The sequence below is a fragment of the Sciurus vulgaris genome, assembly GCF_902686455.1.
Source record: "Sciurus vulgaris genome assembly, chromosome: 5".
Classification (NCBI taxonomy): Eukaryota; Metazoa; Chordata; class Mammalia; order Rodentia; family Sciuridae; genus Sciurus; species Sciurus vulgaris.
The window spans coordinates 23222179-23244436 of record NC_136465.1 but is presented as its reverse complement, the minus strand read 5'-3'; the positions used below and the strand labels follow the sequence as shown (position 1 = coordinate 23244436).

At 37.9% G+C, this 22258-nt stretch overlaps 1 protein-coding gene across 6 annotated transcripts in view; it reads right to left on the bottom strand.

The window, feature by feature from the left end:
* Positions 1-22258, bottom strand: part of PALLD (palladin, cytoskeletal associated protein) — a 433486-nt gene that overhangs the window by 246964 nt on the left and 164264 nt on the right. For all 6 annotated transcript variants that reach the window (XM_079142944.1, XM_079142942.1, XM_079142943.1 and 3 more), the window contains 3 exons: positions 20796-20870; positions 15576-15717; positions 15033-15056 (listed from right to left, as the gene is read on the bottom strand). In XM_079142944.1, coding sequence (XP_078999070.1) covers positions 15033-15056; positions 15576-15717; positions 20796-20870 — 241 coding nt within the window. The remainder of the gene's footprint in view (positions 1-15032; positions 15057-15575; positions 15718-20795; positions 20871-22258) is intronic.

Below are 22258 nucleotides of genomic sequence, written 5' to 3'. Positions count from 1 at the left end.
TTAATTTAAAAATTCATTGTATTTGATTATAGACAAAAAAAAAAAAAGAGTGTATTTCCCACTCCATTCTTGAGTTTTATCCTACCACTAAACCTTTTCCATTCCCATTCCTGATGATGGTGAGGATAATCTGGTTAATGAATCATGCTTGAGATTTTGCTAAGTGCTAAAAATGCAGGATTTTTTCAAGTCAGAATGTGATGTTCCTATGGAAAGATCTAGGGATCACAGTGATTATAAACTACAGAGATTTTAGTGATATGGTGCAGGGTAAAACTAACTTGTTTCTCAGATATATTAATACAGGTTTAAATTTGTAAGAATTATGGAGAGACGTACCTTATTCTTTTAGCATATTATTCGATTTGATGTTTAAATGGGGTGTGAAAAACTAGGTACAATGTAGATACAAAAATGAGTAAATAAAAGGTCTTAATAAGGACAAATTAAAAGGATGGAATTATCTAGTTAGAGGTAAAGAACAATGACAGAAGGATAAAGACAGCAAGATTCTACTTACAAAGTATTTGAAGTAGTCAAACTTAGCAATAGGAAGTTGAGTAGGGCAGACAGGGCTGGGGAGGTGAGTGAGGGGGGCTGTTCAGTGGACACAGAGTTGCAGACACACAAAAGGAAAAAGTTCTAGAGCTCTCTTGCACAACAGGTGTGTATAGTTAACAACACTGTACTGCACACTTAAAATTTTAAGAAGGTAGATTTCATACTATATATTTATCACAATAAAAAGTAATGCAATGTATATTAAGTATTCATCCATTTAAATGCTAATTTATCCAGGCAAGGTGACATAGGCCTATAATCCCAGCAGCTCAGGAGGTCGAGGCAGGAGGATTGCAAGTCTGAGGTCAGCCTCAGTAACTTAGTGAGACTTTCAACAACTTAGCAAGACCCTGTTTCAAATAAAAAAAAAAAAAAACTTAAAAGGGCTGGGATGTAGCTCAGTGTAAATCACTCCTGAATTCAATCCCCAGTACACACACACAAAGAAAAAGAAAAGGGTAATTTAGGTAAAACACTGTGATAGGTATCATCAATGCAAAGAAACTAATACAAGGAAGATATTGCTCAAATAGTCTCTTTCTTGAGGGACAAGAATAAATAAACTATAATTGCATCAAAAGGGAAGAAGGTTGATTAAATGAATGGAAGAACTTGTTAATGAAAGATTATAAATAGAAAAATGTAGGAGATAAAGTCTGCAAACTTCTATGAAAACTTCTAGATGTTTTCAGAATTCATCATACTTGCTGAGCATTTTTGAGAAGGCTGTCTTCATATTTGGTAGCAGCAGGTATAACATAATAACTCTAGTTTTTGTAATTTTATGGGTGAGGCATGTCCTTCTGCAACAACTGGAATTAGAAAATCTTCAGATTTGTTTCAACTCCAAAAGTCTACACCCTTAATATCCATGGGCCACGAGGATATTTTTAGCTCTCCTTCTCTCTTTCCTACAAAACTGTACTGTCTTAAAAGGCAGTTAAGTCAGTTGCAAGAGGAAATGTTCATTAGAAAGTGCTAGTTTGCAAACATTTCCTGAAATATAAGATGGAAATAGGAAATGTAGAATTAAGATTTTAAGGCAATTAATAAATTGTTGAGGAAAGTAAAAAATCCTGGTGTTTGTTTATTTACAAATTCTGGAGGCATTACAGTTCTAGTTGACTATGCAGTATCTTTTAAAATTGACCAAATATTAGATACACTATAAATACCCTATAATCATCTCTTCTGCCCCCTCTCCCATTCTTTTCAATAGCTTTGTGACTCTTCCTACTGAATCTATAAAGACAAAACCAAACATAGTTTCCTGAATCATCTTCCTTTTCCTCTTTATTGAGATATTTCTCTACTTTAAAAAATTGCATATTTTATATATATATATATTTTCATATTTTGTATTTTTGAATACACAAGACAAATATATGGTACAAATTTTGTGCAAATAAATGGTGCAAACGTTAAGAGGAACAAACAGGTATAGGATTCTCTACTTTTTAAATATGTTAAAAATTTCATGAGGCTTCAGTTTTAGCTTAGAGTAGAAACTTAAACACACAATTCTGCTGATATCTATACACTATAACTTAGAGAGACAACAGAACTCATAATAAAGGGACAGATTATTTTAGGTTATTCCTATTTTTTTTTATTTGTGCTTCTATGTATAGGAAGCACAAAAAGATCCAACGATCTCAAAAGATATCAATGGTATTTATTTCAATTAACATATAGTTTAAGTTCTTAATGTTGTTACTTTGTTTCAAATAAAACAAAATTATTTTCTTTCTCACTAAAATCAGGGTATCACTGAAGATTATGTGTACTATAAATAGTGAAAAATACTGACTAAATAAGAATTCAGCCCTCTTTTTTTCACAATTACTTGAAACATGCTTTGGGATAATAAAATGTGCTCCTACTGGGTGGTACTGCAGCAGGTAGTTTTTTATATAACAACTGTGAGCACACCTGACTCATAAAGACGCCAGTTGGCTTTGACAATTCCTTTCATGTCTTATCACTAAGAAGCAGAAGGTATATTTTTAAATTCTACAATCAAAATAGACCTTTAAAAGATGGTTGGTATACTCAGTGTGGGTTCTACAGACAACACTCTTCAGAATTTTCTGGCTTTCCCAGTGTTTACGTAAGTGGGAAAACAAAGTCAATTCAGTTTAATATAAGCAGGATATTTATTTCCAGTTTTTGTAGTATTGGTAACAGCAAAAGGAAAATGTATTCAAGTTTTGAACATAGGTTACATAGGGTTCTGTAGAAATTCAATACTGTATGTCCATAAGTAAAGCTCAGATGAACACCACAGCCCTTAGAACAGGCGCTCTGGTATAACATCAGGGAAGATGCCAAACTCAGCCATGCTCACCTCACCTCTGCTGTCCTTAGCATCTCCACCAGTGCAAAAGATCCCCCAACTCGAATTTACACTTAATTTTAATATTTATAACTCAGTGAGAAAAAAGAAGAAATACTCAAGGATAGAAAAATTAACTGGCCACTATGGAGTAGGAAGGATACTGTGTTCCTCTACTTTCATTTCTATCCTACATTTGGCCCTTGATGTAAGTCTAGGATGTAGCGCTAGCTATTATTTAAATTTGTATAAATTTAAAGCTATACCTCAGTAATATTGAGTAATTATTTAGAAGGGGGACTCCATCAGGTTAGGTATAGATTATTGTTAACGTTTTGAATCTCAACCCTTTCATAGTGGTGTTTCTAAGACCTGTTTGAGAATAAGAATCACCTGCTGCATCTGTTAAATATACTGATTTCTGAATCTTCTCTTCTCCCCTAGATATTCTGATTCAGCAGATCTGGGTTAAGGCTAAGGATAAAAACAAACAAACAAACAAACATGATTTCCAGATAATTTTTATCTTGAGGAAAGTATAGAAGATTTTGCCCTAAAAATGAATTTTAGACATTTTTCATTAGAACCCACAGGAGTACAATTTATGTTCAACCCATGTATTGATATAAGGGGTGTGTGAGTGTGCGTGTATTCCATAAAGACTTCCCAAAATATTAGTGGGACTCTACTACTTTTTATTCTATTTATGTTTTAATATGGTGTTTACTATTCACTGCAATGGGTCATGATCAACTGTTAAAAAACAGTGCCCTAAAAACTGGAAATCCATATGCAGCAAAATGAAATTAAACCCCTATCTCCCACTTTGCACAAAACTCAACTCAAAATGGATCAAGAACCTAGGAATTAGACCAGAGACCCTGCACCAAATAGAAGAAAAAGTAGGCCCAAATCTTCGTCATGTTGATTTAGGACAAGACTACATTAATAAGAGTCCCAAAGCACAAGAAATAAAAGAAAGAATCAATAAATGGGATGGATTCGAACTAAAAAGCTTTTTTCTCAGCAAAAGAAACAATCAATAATGTGAAGAGAGAGCCTATAGAGTAGGAGAAAGTCTTGACCACACGCACTTTGGATAGAGCATGAATCTCCAGAATTTATAAAGAATTCAAAAAACTTAATACCAAAAATACAAATAATCCAATCAATAAATGGGCTAGGGAACTGAGCAGATACTTCACAGAAGATCTACAATTGATCAACAAATACATGAAAAAATGTTCAACATCTCTAGTAATTAGAGAAATGCAAATCAAAACTACCCTAAGATTTCATCTCACTCCAATTAGAATGGCGATTATCAAGAATACATGTTGGTGAGGATGTGTGGGAAAAGGCACACTCATACATTGCTGGTAGGATTACAAATTGTTGCAACCACTCTGGAAAGCAGTGTGGAGATTCCTTAGAAAACTTGGAATGGAACCACCATTTGACGCAGCTATCCCACTCCTTGGCCTATACGCAGAGGACTTAAAATCAGCATACTAAAGTGACACAGTCACATCAATGTTTATAGCAGCTCAATTTACAATAGCTAGATTGTGGAACCAACCTGGATGCCCTTCAGTAGATGAATGGATAAAGAAACTGTGGTATATATATACAATGGAATATTACTTAGCCATAAAGAAGAATAAAATTATGGCATTTGCAAGTAAATGGATGGAGTTGGAGACTATCATGCTAAGTGAAATAAGCCAATCCCAAAAAACAAAGACCAAATGTTTCCTCTGATAAGTGGATACTGATACATAATGGGGGGGGGCAGGTAAGCGAAGAATGGAGGAACTTTGGATTGTGTAGAGGGAAATGAGGGGAGGGGAGGGAGCGGAGGGAAGGAAAGATGGTGGAATGAGACAGACATCACTACACTAAGTACATGTATGATTACACAAATGGTGTGACTCTACATCTTGTAAAACCAGAGAAATAAAAAGTTGTACTCCATTTGTGTACAATGAACCGAAATGCATTCCGCTGTCATGTATAACTAAATAGAACAAACAATGAAAACATAATTTTTTTTTTAAATGCCCTATAATACCTGGTGCAGTTCTTGATTCAAAATTTGTCCATTAATCCTGTTTGACCTATTAAGAAAAGGGTTTCCAGACACAGATTTGAGAGATCCTGATACATTTGAAGGACAAAATTATTATTTGATTTAAAGGTTCACTGCATAGAAGGAAAACTGGAATAACAGAGAGAGCATGAGGTAATCCTGTGTTATTTGACAATACTCTACACAGTTCTTGGCATTCCAATTGCAGAGGAAGATAGAAAGTGTGGAAATAATTCAAGTTGGAGCTTCACATAAGATTAATCATTTGGGAAGTGAGATGTAACTGGAAAGGTACAAGGGACTGGGAATTTTTAAATTGAATACATATGGTTACAAGTCTGTTAAACATGGTCTTAACCAGAGCAGGGTAAATGAGACTTTGGATAGAAGTGCTCTGTGGGAATTGAGACTGACTAGCCCAAATCTCTCAATTCTTCAGGTTTGGTTCAAAGTGATTCTCTCAAGGTCATGGCTAACAGTGCCACAGCCCAAATGCTAAAGGTAGGCTGCCTGTCTCCTACAAGTATGTTGTTTTCCCCTAAAGCACAAAACTTCTCTAGTTGTTCTGCATTTTTTCCTAGTTAAGGACACAAGGAATCTGACGCAGAGTAAGGTAATGAAAGATTTAAGCCAGGGCGCCTGGGAGTTTCCTGATGTTGAAAATTCTAATTACCCTCCTCATTATCCAAATAATTCACTGATGGGCTCTATGTCCTCTCACACACCAGACACACTGGATGAGCACATAAGCTGAGACAAAGCACATGGTATTGTGGACCTGCTGGTGGTAGAAGAAATGAGCAGTCTGTTCTCCTGGGACTTTAGAAAGCACCCTCACACAGGGGCTGCCCCCTGAGCAATGGGCTGCAAGCAGGGGCACGTCACTGTGTTAGCTTTGAGTCACTGTGACCGAAACACCTGACAAGAACAACTTAGAGGAGGGAAAGTTTATTTTGGCTCGTCATTTCAGAGGTTTAGTTCATGGTCAGCTGAGTCCATTGCTCTGGGTCCAAGATGAGGCAGAACAGCATGGCGGAAGGGCATGGCAGAAAAACGCTGCTCACTTCATGGTGGCCAGGAAGCAGAGAGGGGTGCGGGGAGGGACCACAGGAAGAACAACCCTTCCAGGGCAGACCCCAGTGTCCATGCTTTCACCTGCCTACAGTTAACACCCAGTTACTCCATTCGAACTAGGACAAACGGATTAGACTACAGTTCTCACAATCCAATCATTTCACCTCCAAATATTCCTGTATTAACACAAGAGCTTTTGGGGGGCACTTTGTATCCAAATCATAACAGTCACCTTCACCTTCTTCCCTGTTGGCAGTACTGCTGGGAGCAGTAAACCTTCCCAGGTTTCAGTGACTTCTGGGTATTTCCTGAGTTGGGGAGCCACGGCAAAGGTCCCTGTACTATCTTCCCAGGGCTTGGGGTGTCTGGAGAGCTCGTCTCTCAACCCTGGGTTTTCTACACCTGGAAAGGCAGGGTTTCTGGAGACTCTTAGAAATGCCACTGCCTATTCAATGCCCAAGAGTGCTCCCACTGTAAATACAGACATAATTCATTGCCTTGACACCTCCATTTAAAATCAGCATGAAATTTTCTCAGGTCGCAATGACACAAAGCAGTCTTGGGATGCTGATTTTGATGAATTTCTAAAGACTTTCTTTTGATGCTTTCTATGATTCTGTGGTTATACTGTCTTAGGAAAATCTGAGCTTGTCTGCATAGTTGCCACTTCTGAATCAGAAGGTTCTTTTAAGAATGAAATTTTATTATTTCCCCATCCTTCCAGGACCTTGAGGATAAATTCGGAATCCTTCATGTGGGGTATAAAGTCTTGCTTCTTGCCAGGCTGGCTCTGTGTCTCTCAGCTCTGTGCTTTCTGAGCTTTTGGCAGAAAGCTGTTAGCACCCTGGGAAGCTACATTCCTTTAGGTCCCTAAGCCCCCATGCAGGAGTAGTTAGCAATTTCCTACTCAGCCTTATATTTCCCCATTAAACATCACTTCCTAAATCAGGTGAGGTGGTGCAGGGCTGTAATCCCAGTGACTCAGGAGGCTGTGTAGGAGGATTGCAAGTTTGAGACCACCCTTAACAAGTTGGTGAGACACTGTCTCAAAACTGGGGATGTAGCTCAGTGTTTAAGCACCCCTGGGTTCTATTCCTAGTATCAAAGAAACCAGCCAAAAAAATAAATAAAAAATAGACAAAAACAAAAATACCACTTTCTCAGAGAATCCTGTTTTGATTAGACTTGGTCAGATTTCAGTATGGCAAACTTTCCTCGAAAACATCTATCAAAACTATGGTTAAATAATTTATTGTGCTATTATTTGTTAGTTTCTGGTCCCTGGACTAGAATATAACCTCTGAGAGCAGAAGCCGTTTGTTTTGCTCACAGCTGTAAATTCTTAGCATTTAGTCCACAGCAGGCTCTCCATAATTATTTTTGAATAAATGCATGACTAAAATTTAGATGGTAGGAAAAATACTTTTACAAAAAGCTGTTTTCTAAAGAAATTTTCAGTGAGAATGATATTCCTGATGTCCCTACAAGCTTCCTTTGTGTGTTTCAAATTTGATTAGACAAAACTCATTTCCTATGATTTTTCAGGACTATTTCTATGTGTAAGATAAGGTATATAGTTGATGGCCAACTGAACATTTAGAAAAGTTACAGACTTAAAGAAACAAACAAACAAACAAGCTGGGAATGTAGCTCAGAGGTAGAGTACTTCCCCAGTGAGTGTGAGACTCTGGGTTTGATCCCCAGTACTGAAAAATAAAATAATAAAATAATATCCCAAAATTATTTTTTCTTGTCTTTTCAAAAAAGAAAAGAAAAGAAAAAAATAAGCTTTAGAATATTATTTTAGTGATTCATGAATTTGCTATGTCATTTTTACTAGTTAAAATTTTATGTCCCAAAGTTTGTTCAATGTTCTTAAGAGAAGACTCTTAAAAAGTGTCATCCAACTGTGACAATATGCTCGTGTTTTGTTGAAAGAAGCATCACAGCTTGTATGGTTCTGACATTACAAAAATGAAGAAAGTCATGAGGAAATGAGATGAACCAGGTTGCAATATTGCATTTTCATCTGGTAGCATCTTACTTGAACAAAGACCTTTAAGACATCTGTAAAATAAATTTGGGTTAGGAGTAGAAATCAGGAAATGAATGCTATGTCAAATAAAGGGAGTTAGAGACTCACTTATCTGTACTAAAAATATTGTCTCCCCCCAAAATGAAAAAAATTAAAGTTATTAATAACTTTAATTATGATTCATTTTAATCCAATTTTCCTAAGTTTAAATTCCTGAGGTTTTGACTTGATGGCATATAATAAATTACTAAGTCAGAAACTATTTTTATTGGTAATATATTCTGCTTTTTTAAAGTTACCTAAAAATTACTTAATTATAGTAGTATCTCCCATAAGGCAATCCTGAATTTCATTCAAGTTCTCGAATGTACTTAACACTTGATTAAATACAAACAAAAACCAACTTTTTTTTTTTTTTTTTTTTTTTTTTTTTTTGGAAACTCATAAAATGACGAGGCAGCAAGCAGCAAGGATAAGATTATTAGTTCCTTGAGTTTTGAGGGGACATTTTCATACACATCTTCCTTGACAGTCTTTTCTTCTTTTTGTCCAAAATAACTAAAAAGAAATCCAGCTTCTACTTTTCAAACCACATGGTTTGGCAAACACAACTGATAAAAGAACTCTGGGTTAAATTCAACAAGATGAAATTCACCATGAGTAAATGAAATGCCTGTATTAATATTTACTGAAGATCTTTAAAAACTGTGGATTGTATCATGCAGGTAGAAGGATATTTAAAATGTATGGTTTAAGGAATAATAATGAAATAAACTCAGTTTTATCAAGTCTAAGAAATCAAATATTAATAACGCTTTAGAAATGCCTTGCATGTCCTCAATTTAACTTTCCTTCTTTTGAGATAAAAATTTCTTTAATTTTCTTTAATATGTTTACCACCCCGGTATATACATCCTTAAAAATCCTTTAATTTTAAAAACTTGAGTAACAAGCACATATCTTAAGTAAAGAAAAGGCAACCTTATCATTGTTAGAAAAAAGTTATAAACTAGCTTTAAGTTCCCTGAAAGTGACAAAACCCCACAGGTCACTAGTGAGTCCTGGGAGATACTAGGCTCATGTCAGGGGGCCAGTCTGGTGGGCTTAGCATGAATGGAAGTTGGACAGGTGGTAGGAATCGTTAGTGGAGTGGATATCACCCTGCTTTTTTGTTTCTAATCTCAAAATGGTCAACTAAATTCCAGATCTCAGGCCTGGGTCAAAGCAGATCACTTCTGTGGGGTGAAATGGGTGTTTTCAATGGATCCAGGGGGCAGTGCATGGGGGGTGGGGAGCAAGTCAGTCAAGTAGGAACAATTCAGTCTGGTTATCACCCAGCTATTCTGTCATCAGAGTAGAAGATGGGCTGGCCCTGTGACCACGAACCTCTTGGAGATGAGAGCTTCCTGTGTTTCTCTCTGGGGTCCCACCACACCAATCAGGCTTGCCCTTCATTCCTGATGCATGGATTGTGACCCTCCTGGGGATTCCTTTTGATCTCCTGATTCCTAGTCCCCACATCAACATCTTGTTCTTTCTGGGTTAATTCTTGCCATCATAGAGCACGTCCTCCGTAAAGGGTGGTGAAGGAAACTTCTTGAGACCTTGTAAGTCTGAGCTACTTTTACTAGGTCTTCCCACAGAACTGAAGGTTTGGCTGTGGGAAGAATTCTAAGCTGAAGGTGAAATTTTACTTTTGAGTTTTGCGGGTCTTGCCTCACTGTGTCTGTGTGTCTAGTGTGGCTGCAAAGAAGGCTTAATTAACCCTTTCTGATCTTACCAGTTTGAATATAACCTGATGTTTCCTCCTGGCACTTGCAGAATGATCTCCTTGTCCTGGATATCATAAGCTTCATGATGCTGTGCCTTAGTTCTGAGTTTATTCTACACATTGTACACTTGGTGGGTTTTTATTTTCTTCCAATCTGGACACTGGTAGGTTTCAGTTTGGGGAATTTTCAGAAAATTATTTCCTTGACAATTCCCTTCCTCCCCCTTCTTTCTTTTCTTCTCCTGGAACCCCAGGAATACATGTAATAATGTACTTGGGATGATTCTCTGGCTCCTCTTTCTGACCTGTTTTCTCTTGGATCGCTTCTTTATTGTTTTGCTCTATTTAGGGGGCATGCCCTCAACTTTCATTTCTGAGACAAACTTTTACATTCCAAAAAATTCTGTTTTGCAAACCTTTTCACTTTTATATCTTGGATTGCTGATTTTCTTATCCATCTGAGGGAAGATTTGTTTTGTTTTGTTTTGTTTTGTTTTACATTCTCTTCTCTTTGCAACCCTGTTTCCTCCATGTTGCTTTCAGAGGAGTTGCTTGTTTCCTTTCCTATCATCCATGTTAGAGATTTTTTCTTGGTTATGAGTTGATTAGAAGCTCTGATTATAAGAGAGGAACTTGTCAACTCTGGCTTTCCTGTACCACAATCTAGGTGGCATCTTTGTAGGACAAACTTCCAAATCATTATCTATGCATTGTTTTTTTTCCTCTTGAGATGTTCAGCATGTCCAGAGAAGAGTGCTTCGGTCTCTGCCAAGCAAGGCAGAGTTCACGGGCCAGCGTTCCAGAGGTGAGTGCAGGAAGAGGGCTGGAAATGGGTGCCTGGGAGGCCTGAGTCATCCTCCCTCCTCTCAGGGACTAAACCAAACTTTCATGGATCATGGGTCCCTGAATATCTCAGTAATTTTTTTATAATGACTTTAAGCCATAAGATATACCTAATTGTTCCACTTATTAGGTAGTTATTTCCAAAGAATTTAATAAGTATTTATGTCTGAATGAGTTAGGTACTGTTTGAAAAAAATATACGTGCATCTATAGAAGAAAAATTATCTTGTTCTTAAAGAACCACAATTTTAAAAATAATTAAAATAATAACCACAAAGTAACAAAACAGATGAGCACATTTGTTGGGAGTGTAAAACCAATTTCTGCATGAGCCTGGACACAGTTTCACAGTTGACAAAGATTTTCATGTGTTACTTGCTGTTTGTCACATATCAATCAAAAACTCAGTTTCATAAAGACAGATGTCATAGAAAAGAATGTACAGGGATCCGAAGGTGAAATTCTGAACTAAATCCAGATAGTCATTGTGTTCTATCTCTCAGATGTCAGGTTTGATGTGTTTGCATCAAACATAGGAAAGCATCCCTATCAGTATGAAGAGGCATAGCAGGTTCCTTGTCACACAGTTTGGGAATCACAGGTTTTATATGGCCTACTTTTGTTCTATATGTTCTTGTTCAACCTACCATCCTCCATCCTCACCTAGAACTTGCATCGAGTTTACACTGCGCACCATATGCTGAGATCTCAAAAAATATCCCACCACAGTCCTACAACTCAGCGCCTTAGGACATTTAATTAAGCATAATCTGAGTCACAGAATCAAAACACAAACTCTATTATATAAGATAGAGGATGGATAGAGATTCCTACTGAAAGTAGGAGGCACCATCCTTTTATAATTCTCCAACCAGTAAGACACTTTTTTGTGGTTTTAATTTTGCGTGCCATTAGACAATGCTACAAAAGTAACTCAATACGGTTTGTGGCTCTTTCCAGACAGCTGAGTAAGAGCCTGAGTATTAACATCTGTCAAATGATTCTCCGCCCCACCCCCAGACCAGTCTTTGAAGGATTCAATCAGTATAAAGTCAGAATGTCAAAGAAGAAGGCCAGGGCAGGTAATATGACAACGGATGTTGGTATTAAGTAAGCTGACTAGCTATTAATTCACAAAACAGTCTGAAAGGATTTGTGATGCAAGCTGACTTCTGTCTAGACAGAGAGGGGAGTGTAAAACACATTAGACGAATACAACACAGCAGTGACAAGAAAAACCTGTTTCAGTTGCACAAATGCATGGGGAGGGAATCTGCTATTTCCTTCTTTATCTAGATGCTAATCCCTAATGGGGCAATATCTAGGTTCTAGGGAACTTCAATTTTAGTTTTAGAGCTTTAAAATCATCTTACCCATGAATAAGGAAGGAGAATGAAGAGGAAAAAAAGAGATAAAAAGAATGAGGGAGCGAGATGGAGAAAGAGAAGAAGAAAGAAGTGGGGGAGAGAGAAGAGAGAGCAGGAAAGAGGGGCTATGTCAGAGGAGGAAGAGAGGGTAATAAAATCTGATGTTTAAATATTTTCCTGAATTTCAAAGGCTATTTATGTTTTAGCATTTGGAAAACATCACTGACCCAGTCCTATAAAATTTATCTCTGGCCTCAGATGTATTGTAGTCATGTCTGTTTTTCTCCTTTGCACTTAACAGTGGCTAAAAAGCAGTTATCAGGCCAGTTCCTACATCCCTACATCTACTCTATATGGTAGAATACGGGAAAGACAAAATAGTCAATCAGGTCACTTAAGGAAAGTAAACAGTCTGATTATATACGTGTGTGTGTGTGTGTGTGTGTGTATTCCCCTTGACATAGAAACTTCAAGGTCAGTGTAAGGAAAACATTTGGCAGTTAGTAATAGAATCATACTTAGCTTTGTTAGACATGCCAAAACCTTGTTTAACCACAAATACGCTTTAAATTTTCCTTGTGCTAAAAGTTTTTACTTCTATCAACTCACATAAGCTGTCATATTCTTGTGTTTAAATTTTTTTTTTGGTATTGTTTAAAAAATGTGACCATGAATTCTATTTAACACCACATGCTGACTGTAGACTTCCTGAAGCAGGGCATTTTAATGCTTTGCTGTGAAAGAGAAAGGAGCAATTATAACATTGTTGTGGTGAAGGTAATTGTGGAGAAATTATCAGAGGTCAGGGAAAATCTGTTGTGTTAGGTTTGTTTTGTTCTTTAATATCTCCTAACTATTGTTTTTTTCCCCCTTGTATTGACAAATTTGCTTGAAATATTTCCTCTGCCAAGAAATACTTGTTTTTAGCAAATACTATTTTAGTGGTTGGGATAGAGAAGTTTTCTTAAATGCTTTCAGATATAACTAAAGAAAAAATAAAAATGAGGAAATACAACCTACAATACAACATACAAGTGTCATGCATTGTGAAGATATGGGGTTTAAAAAGAAGGCCCTCCATATCTTTACCTTTCTCCATGATTTTGCCATGTTAAATCAAAAGGCATTTCAGTAAGTTCTAGAGGTCTGGTGATTTCAGGAAGCTGCTTAGGATTAATTTTATTAAATAATTTATGATCAATATTTAGAAACAAAAGAGAAAACCATAACTGAAGTAGAAGGGATGTTTGTAAGATTAGGGGTGAGGGAAAGGGGGCAGGGGTAGGAGACATTTCCAAATCCCTCCTTATCTAAGCTTATTCCTCCTTAGTATATTCTCAGGGTTTTCAATGTTCAAACATGCACATAAAGTCAACTAAACTATGCAGTTCATAAACAATGCTTTGAATTTTCAGATGCTGGTTAGTTGCTGATTTTTCAACCTAGATTATGGGAGGCATCCAATAAATCATCACCACCTAATAGATGGTGATAGAGGACAAGAACATGATGGAGACAGAGTTGCATCAATATGTTCAGAATACAAAATGCAGCCTTAATCCATCCTGTGAGCAACACTTTTAGAATTTGGGGCCCAAGGTTTCAGTCTTATTTGTGCATAAAGCATTAAAAGAACTGTCTGTTATATATAATAAACTATTTCATATAAATAGAAGCAAGACTTGGTTCCTACTTTCCTGTCTACCTATCTATCATCTATCTATTGCAATATAAAACAGTAAAGGCAAATGATGTGCCCCAACTCTCTATAGGATTTCCATGTTAGCTCATGCAGTAAGTTTGGTCTCAGAGGTTCCATGCACAAGGGAACTAGCATTATTCAATTTTATACAAAGACATATCACAGAAAAAATAGAAAGTGGTATATTTCCACAGTCTGGAAAATGTCTACAGCATTTGATGTGGCAACTGACACACGGAGTGGGGCGACATGCTCCAGTTGTAACTCAGAAGGCTGCAGATCAATTCCAGTTGTTCTCAAAGGATGTGGAGATGCATCCTTTCCACTTGGTCCCTAACAGTATCATGCTCTGCTTTCAAAGACCTGATATTTAGATGTGAGAGATCAGGGGCTGACTACAGCAATCTGACCTGCCGTAGTTCACAGAAAAACCTCAGGTTTCCAAAGAAGGGTCAGGGCAAGGTCACGGTGCCCAAGGCACGTGTGGCGAGCCCTGCTTGACACCAGAGCAGAAATGCCCAGAGCACAAACAGGGAAACGGCTTGCTTTTCTACCCTTTGTTAAAAATAAAGCAAGTGAAACTGTGCTTTGCCGATGGGAAAAAATACAAAAGAATACAGTCTGGAGGAGGACACGCTAGGAAATACCTGGACAAACATCTTTTTAGTCCCTGAGGGGTCATAAAAATACAAGAGGCAGGGAGGCTGGGGAGCAGCTGGCCCCGAGGCTTCTGGGTCACATAGCACTCTGATGAGGTCCAATGAGGGAATTGAGAGAGAGCCCAGGGCAAGATGACTTTCTTCGTGCTTGCAGAACAGTAAAAGTTTATGTATGGCTCAGGGTACTGGCGATCAGCTGCTCCTATCTCTGGGCGTCTCCCGTTCAAGACTCACTTTTAAGCCTAGAGTCTAGCTGTTCCTGGGTTTGGGGCAGTAGAAGTATGTGGCAGATTGCTCTTTTCTACTGGAATTTTAGGAGGTCTTTTTATCATTAGCTTGGTTTGCTTTCTGAGTATAAAAGCCCTAAATCACTGAGCTTGACCTTCTTGTCTGAATGGCACGAAATGTTTTACTAATAAAGAAGTTGATGTAAAAGGCAGCGTACAGAGTCCCGATAAAGAAGATATTGTCTTTAAGGGGGTTTCACATTTCCAGGGAACTGCAAAAACATTGTTCTGCTTATGACTTTAAAACAGAAACAAAGAACTATTGAAACCCACAAGATATATTAACCCTCCAGAAAAGCAAATGCTTACCAGGTTCAGCTGTAGATCTAGGTTCTGTTTTCCATATGAGAAAAAAAAAAAAAAAAATCAGAACAGAATATTAGAATAGGCTTCCATTAATAAAATAAACCTATCTCTCCTTTCCTGTTATCTTATCTAGGGCATATCGGCAGAAATGTTACAGACAACCTCCATAACACAAAAAGGTGATTTAAAGGGCTAGCAGGCCAATGTTTATTTCTATAAAAATAGAAAACCCTTATTCCAGTAACACCTTACATCAGGAAGTTCTAAAAAAGTATAGTAGATAGGCTATAGACATATGAACCTACTAAATTATTTGCCTGATTTTGAATTCAAATAAATGTGTGCTTTTTTCCTAAAGAAAGAATACATATCTTTCATCGGTTTCAATAGGGCTACAGTTTTAATTTACTGGACCATTCATATTGTGGATGATCCGGTCTCATTCCTCTTTAAAAGCAGAAATCAACAGGATGATTCAGTCCTTGGTTTTCCCCAAACCAGAGAGAATAAAATGGTCAGACTTGGGAGAACAGGCCCTCTCCTTACTTTTCTGTAGAATTCTGAAATCTGGAGAGTCTTGGATTTCACTTCCCTGCCGGAACCACTGGACCTGGAGAGGGGGCGCTCCTCGGACCCTGCACTCCAGGACCACTACCTGGCCCTCTGAGGCTGCGGTGTTTTGCAGTTCCTGAAATTAAAGGAAAATAGTCTCCCTCAGACTTTGGTGTGTTCTTAAGCAATTTCACAACAAAGAATAAAAACTACAAACCTTAGATAAAATGCAGAACTTGAATCATCATATAATTACCACTGACCCAGGGAAGGATAAACTCCTTTAAGTCCATTGATAATTAGCTTTTGTAATATCTATGACATAAAATTGATATAGTTTACCCCATAAACCTCATAGAATTTTTTGACCTGTTTACAAACTTGCATTGACCCTTTTGTATTTATGGAATTGGATGGTAATTTTATATTTGTGATAGTTTTTTTTTTCTATTTTATTTTTTGCAGTGCTGGGAATCAAACCCAGGGCCTCATGCATGCTGGGCAAGCACTCTACCACTGAGCTGCATCCCCAGCCCTATGTTTATGGTAATTTGATGTTATTTTTCTTTACCTACATTTAAGAGTAAACTGGTAGAACATAAACTTCCTCGAACAATTATACTCCAAATAACTATAGATCCTTAAGGAAACCAGGCAAGAAAAAAGACACATTCGTTTTCATATGCACTGATCTTTCATGTACTCCTCACCCTCTGCACAACTAATTTCCTAAGTCAGGTTTATTAAGCCAAGAGTTGCGGTATTTTCTCATTTTGAGATTCTGAGTAAACTCATAAAACATGCTGCTCTTCTTCCTTATTGACCTTCATTTCCTCCTCCATGCCACAGCCCTTATTGCTTCTCATCCAATCTATTTTTATAATCCAACAGATTAGAAATTAATTTGACTTTATAGAAACAAAGAAGCAAATTTCTGTACTTGTTCTTAAATATCAAGATGGAACTGGTTCCCTTACATGTGTTCTTTCTCCACCTTCCTCCTCCACGATGAACAACAATGGGACCTATTTAAACTCTTGACTAGAGTACTGGATCGCTTACGGAGCATGTAGAACTCCTAATTAAAACAAGGTTAAATAACTTATCTCTACATAAACAAAAGCAAACTGATTCACATTAGGAAGTATGTAGGTTTTTTGGTGGTGGTATTTTGGGTTTTGTTTTAAAAAACTATTTGAGGAGCCAGGTGTGGTGGTGCACACCTGTAATCCTAGCGACCCAGGAGGCTGAGGCAGATGGATTGTAAGTTTGAGGCCAGTCTCAGCAACTTAGCAAGATCCTAAGTAATTTAGCGAGATGCCATCTTTAAAAAAAGGGGGCCTACGGCTCAGTGGTAAAGCACCCCTGTATTCAATCCTCAGTACTAAATAAATGAATAAATAAAAGTTGAGGGAACCAGAGATCATTGCAAACCATATAGCAAATGGGAAAACAAATACTATGGCAACGGAGCACTTGAGTGTGCAAAATCACTATGAGAGTCCTAAAAGTCCATGATATTGACTGATGAATTACAAAGTGTAACAGGAAGTCTGATTTGATGTTTGATAAGAATTTTGGTAGTAAACAAGAATGTCTTTTTTTTTTTTAGTGAAAATTTTAAGATTATCAACTATTGATTGCATTCCTTCTCCATTCTTATTTTTAAATGTAGAAAATCTCCGGTTTTAGATTGATTTTTTTGACTTTGTAACTGGGTCTACTGAAGAATTAATTTAGTGGCTCACAGCATGATGTCACTCATGGGGTCCAGTTCCTATGGGTTGTCCTATTAAATGTTTCCAGTCATTTCCAAGAACCATTCATAGAGATTACAAATGGCATCCAAATACTTTTCATGCTTGAGCTTTCAGGCATGACTATTTAAACTTCAGGCACCAAAGGAGACTGATTTATTCCTAAGATTATATGTTTTTATAGTGCTGGAAACTCAGAGATGTAAGAAATGGGTAGATGCCAAGGAACTAAAGCAGTCAAAACTCTATAGTTATTCCAGGATAACAAATTGGCTCCGCCTAGTGTAAACTTCTTCTTCTTCTTCTTCTTTTTTTAATCTTGGCAAAAGCCATAGCTGAACACAGTAAACCATTAGGAGAACCTTTGGGACCATAATGAGAAACCCTCAAAAGACTGAGATTCAACCTTAAGTGGTTGCACTGGTGATCTAGACCATCCATCAGTTCAGGATCTGGGAACCCCAAGGGGTCCATATAAGGGTATCTGTTGTCATACATTAGGTTCACCTGACATTGTGATTCCTGGGAGGGGTCTAGGGGAAGAAAAGCCCCATATGAGTAGCCATCTACCTCCTGGCTGCATGTGCATGCCTGCTGTTCACAGGCCCAAAGTCCATACCAGCTCTGCTGCCCAAGCCAAGCCCCCAACTCCCACTGGGTGGCCAGGCAAGAGCACCACCTCTGCCTCTGCTAAGCTGTGAAACCTGGAGACCTTTTCCAGAGTAGAGTGAGGAAGTAGATAGAGGCGCCCCTCAGACTGAAAATGTCCACCTACCATCTCCTGGTACCACGACGTCAAGAGAATGGTCAAAGAAGGTGCTAAGGGTGGCAAAGTCAAGGTTCGTTTGAGTCATGAGGGGATCAGCAGGATTATTTTCTAAACTTGCCCCTCCAAAACCAGAGTCTAGGCCCCAAAACGACCTTGCAAAGCAGAGAGAAGTTTCCCAAAGGAAAAAAGGGAAAAGGAGGCAAGTGTGGGTGAAGCATCCCTGCAGAAAACAGATAAGCCATGGTCCAGGCCCAGAACACAGAGGCTGGGGTGACAGAGAAGTGTGTGCTTTCAGTGACTCCACAGTTGAAGATTTTTTTTTTTTTTTTTTTTTTTTTTTTTTAAACCAAGAGGTGTGTTGGGCCCTGGTGTCCTGAAACCAGCAGTGTCTTGGTTTACAATGCAGGTGGCAACATACTTGCTGGGGATGACCCTGAAATTACATACTACCTACTACATACTGAATATGAAGTCCACTCCTCTTCTGTAAATGCTTCCTGTTCTAAGCATCAAAGCAAAACTGCATTGGCTGTTACTGTTCTGCTAGGGTTTTGCATGACTTTTGTTTTTGATACCCTGTCTCAGGGGTGTTTCAAAGCTATTTCCAACTGTTATCATGGGTTACCTGTGGATCCCACTGGAATCATTAATAGAAGCTGGCTTCTGTCTGGCTTAGGAGAAAAAAACAAATCATCCCTACATGAAGACAATAAAGGTGTTTTTTGCTATTACCCCACAGAAATCTTATAGATTTACTTTCACATTTGTCCTTAGGTCACTTGGAAATGATTTCCATGAAAAGTGTGAGGTTGGAGTCCAATGTAACATTTTTTCTTTCACTTGTGAAGAAATCATTCTTTCTTCAGTGATCAGCAAGTTTCTGTAAGTGTTGAAGTACCTTTTTGGGTTTCCACTCTGACTATTCATCAATTTGTTCAGCCCTGTGTCAGGACCATACTACAGGTTGAGTATCCTTGATCCAAAATACTTGGAACCACAAGGGTTTCAGATTTTAGATTTTTACAGATTAGGGAAAGTTTGCATATATACCATGATATCATGGGGATGGGATCAAGCCAAACTTCAATTTTATTTATATTTCATAAACATCTTATGCACATAACCTGAAGGTAAATTCAATACGATAATTTTAGTGCCTCTGTATTGTGACTGTGACCTGTCACATGAGGAATTTTCCACTAGTGGCCTTATATTGGTGCTCAAAAAGTTGTGGATTTTACAGCATTTAGGATAGGATATCATAGTGATCCTATCTGTAGACAGTTATGACATTTCTTCAGATAAATTCCACCCCTTCCCTAACACCACACTATTTTTCTTCCCCAGGAGTAGCCTGATGTTATGGTTTGGATGTGAGGTGTCCCCCAAAAGCTCACATGTGAGAGTGCAAGAAGGTTCAGAGGAGAAATGGTTGGGTTGTAAGAGTCTTAACCCAATCAGTGAATTAAACCCCGACAGGGATTCACTGAGGGGTAATGGAAGTGGTAGGGTGTGGCTGGAGGAGGTGGGAACTGGGGCATGGCTTTGGGTATATATTTTGTATTTGGTGAGTGGAGTCTCCCTCTGCTTCCTGATCACCATATAAGCTGCTTCCCTCTGCCACACTCTTCGAATATGAGCCCAGAAAATGGACCTGACCTTCTATGGATTAAGACCTGTGAAACCATGAGCCTCAAACTTTTCCTCCTTTACGCTTGTTCTGGTTGGGTCCTTAAGTCACAAAATCAAAAAAGCTGACTAAAACGCCTGACTATTCCTAGGCATTTTTTGCTTCCATACAACTTTTAGAATGAAGGTGCCAAATTCTGTATCAAAGAAATAAACAGAAACAACCTGTTGAAATTTTAGCAAGATTTACATTAAATATAGATTAACCAGGGAATAATAACTTCTTTATAGTCTTTCAGTTCCCAAGAAAGGTCTATCTCTTCATTTATTTGGTCTTTTAAAACGTCTTTCAATGAAGTTTTGTAACTTTTCTTAAGAAGAAGAAGAAGAAGAAAAATAAAAATCCAGGTGTGGTGTGCACACCTGTAATTCCAACAGCTGATAGGCTGAGCTAGGAGGATCAAAGTTCAAGGCCAGCCTCAGTAACTTAGCAGAGTCCTGAGCAACTTAGCCAGACCCTGTCTCAAAATAAAAAATTAAAAGGACTGGGGATGTGGCTTAGTGGCTAAGCACCCCTGGGTTCACTCCCTGGTACAAAAAAAGAAGAAAAATAGAAAAGTGAGGTGATAGAACCATTTCTGACTTGAGTTGTCATCCAGTGAAATGGACATCATTCAACCTGTCAAATCAAATCACTGACTTAGGGCAAATTATTTTTAAAATTTCTCTATAAAACTTTCTAGATACCTTATGCAATTTCCTTGGGAAACCAGGGAAATCTTGAATACCATATTGCATCTTATTTTTCTACCTCTCTTGGCTTTCCCTCTAGATCTTAGGCCCTATCAAGTCCCTGCTCACACGCACACCTCTTAGGCCTCTCTCAAGATGAGAGTCACACTGCAGTTGTGTCACAAAAATTTAGCCCCAAAGGTAACCCTGATAATCAGCCTACTAATCTGTTCATTTTAATTTTTAAAGGCTGCTACCCGAAGCCACATGTGAATGAAATTTAAGGAGCAAAGCAAACACAGAGAATGAGACTTCCAGATGTCAGACCTTTGTAAAAACAGGAGGAAAGTAGGGTGTGGTGGTTCCATCAGGTCGGCAGAGATACGAAGTCGGACTGTGAACCTGAAAAAGCAGAGACACCTGGATCAGATTCTAAATATATAAATTGTTGAAAAGATGGGCTAAAGAAGCCTTTCATTATTGAGGCGGCTCCACTTGAATAAAACCAGTGAACCAGGGTATCGCTGTGCACCATCCTCTGGCCCAACCACAGAGCAGATATTGTTCTGCTTCCTCATTTCACATCTGTTACTCTTCTCTGTTCCAAAGGATATTCGAGGTAAAATTTCCTGGCTCCTAGGGGATCCACAAGCTTTTAAATGCTATTACCAAATGGATTTTGGTGTGTGGGACTTCCACAGGGGTCTTTTTAGAAGTTCTCGCAGATATTATTTTTTTAAATAGTGTGAATTCATTAAATCAAAATAGCATATGCTCTTGGCAGTGCAAAGTAAATGATCAGACATCTACCTATTTTATTTTTAACTTGTGCTCTTTTGATAAAGGGATTACAGGACATGAAGGAAAAAAAAGAAAAAAAATTTTTTTTCATTATGTGCAAGTAAACAAAAGTGCTTAAATACCGAGGGGCAGTCAATTCTGGGGAAATGCAAGGATTTCAGAACAGTAAGTGGAAAATATTTCTTTGTGTATAATCACTTGTCTTCAAATAATCCGGACTTTTTTTTTTTCACTTATATAAGTGGATATTAGATTCTTAACCCAAGATTGATCGGACATTAATTATGCACCTATGTGATTGAATTAATTATGTGCCTAATATGCTATAGGACACAGTTGAAAAGATACTAAGACAAGTGATGGCTTTTATTCATTATCCCTGAAAGACTTTACCGGGTTGTAGTTTGGGAGATTTGGGTCTCACTTAACACCATCCCAAGAATACACAAACACTTTATAGTGGCATTCAGGGTCACGTGAAGAGTGCCTCACTGAACTTCATGACAACCCTGTGAGACAGGCAGAATTATTATCTCCATTTTGCAGATGAAGAAACAGGGCACAGAGCGGTTACATTATTTGCTCAAGTTCCCTTAGTCAGCGGTAAAGCCGGGATCTGAACTCAGGCAGCTTGGCTCCAGAGCATTAACTTTTCTGTAACATTGCCTGTGATAATAAAGGGATGGAATTTTCCAGAGTACTACATTCTCCCAACTATAAGAATGGGATACAGTACCTTTTTCCATTCAGTGTTACTGTAGAATTAAGACCATTTAAAAATGTACTTTTCAGATAATCATAGTACTTACATCTAGAGATGAATGTATCTTTCTGTTTTTAGGCTTCTGTGTTATCCCTTAATAAATTCTGCCATACTTAAGAAGTGTTTCATGTGTGTATTTCCTGTTTCTCAGACTAGTTTATATACTGTCTGGGAATGGGGCTGGCAATACACATATTTTTTTCTGATATGAAATGCATAGTGCAGT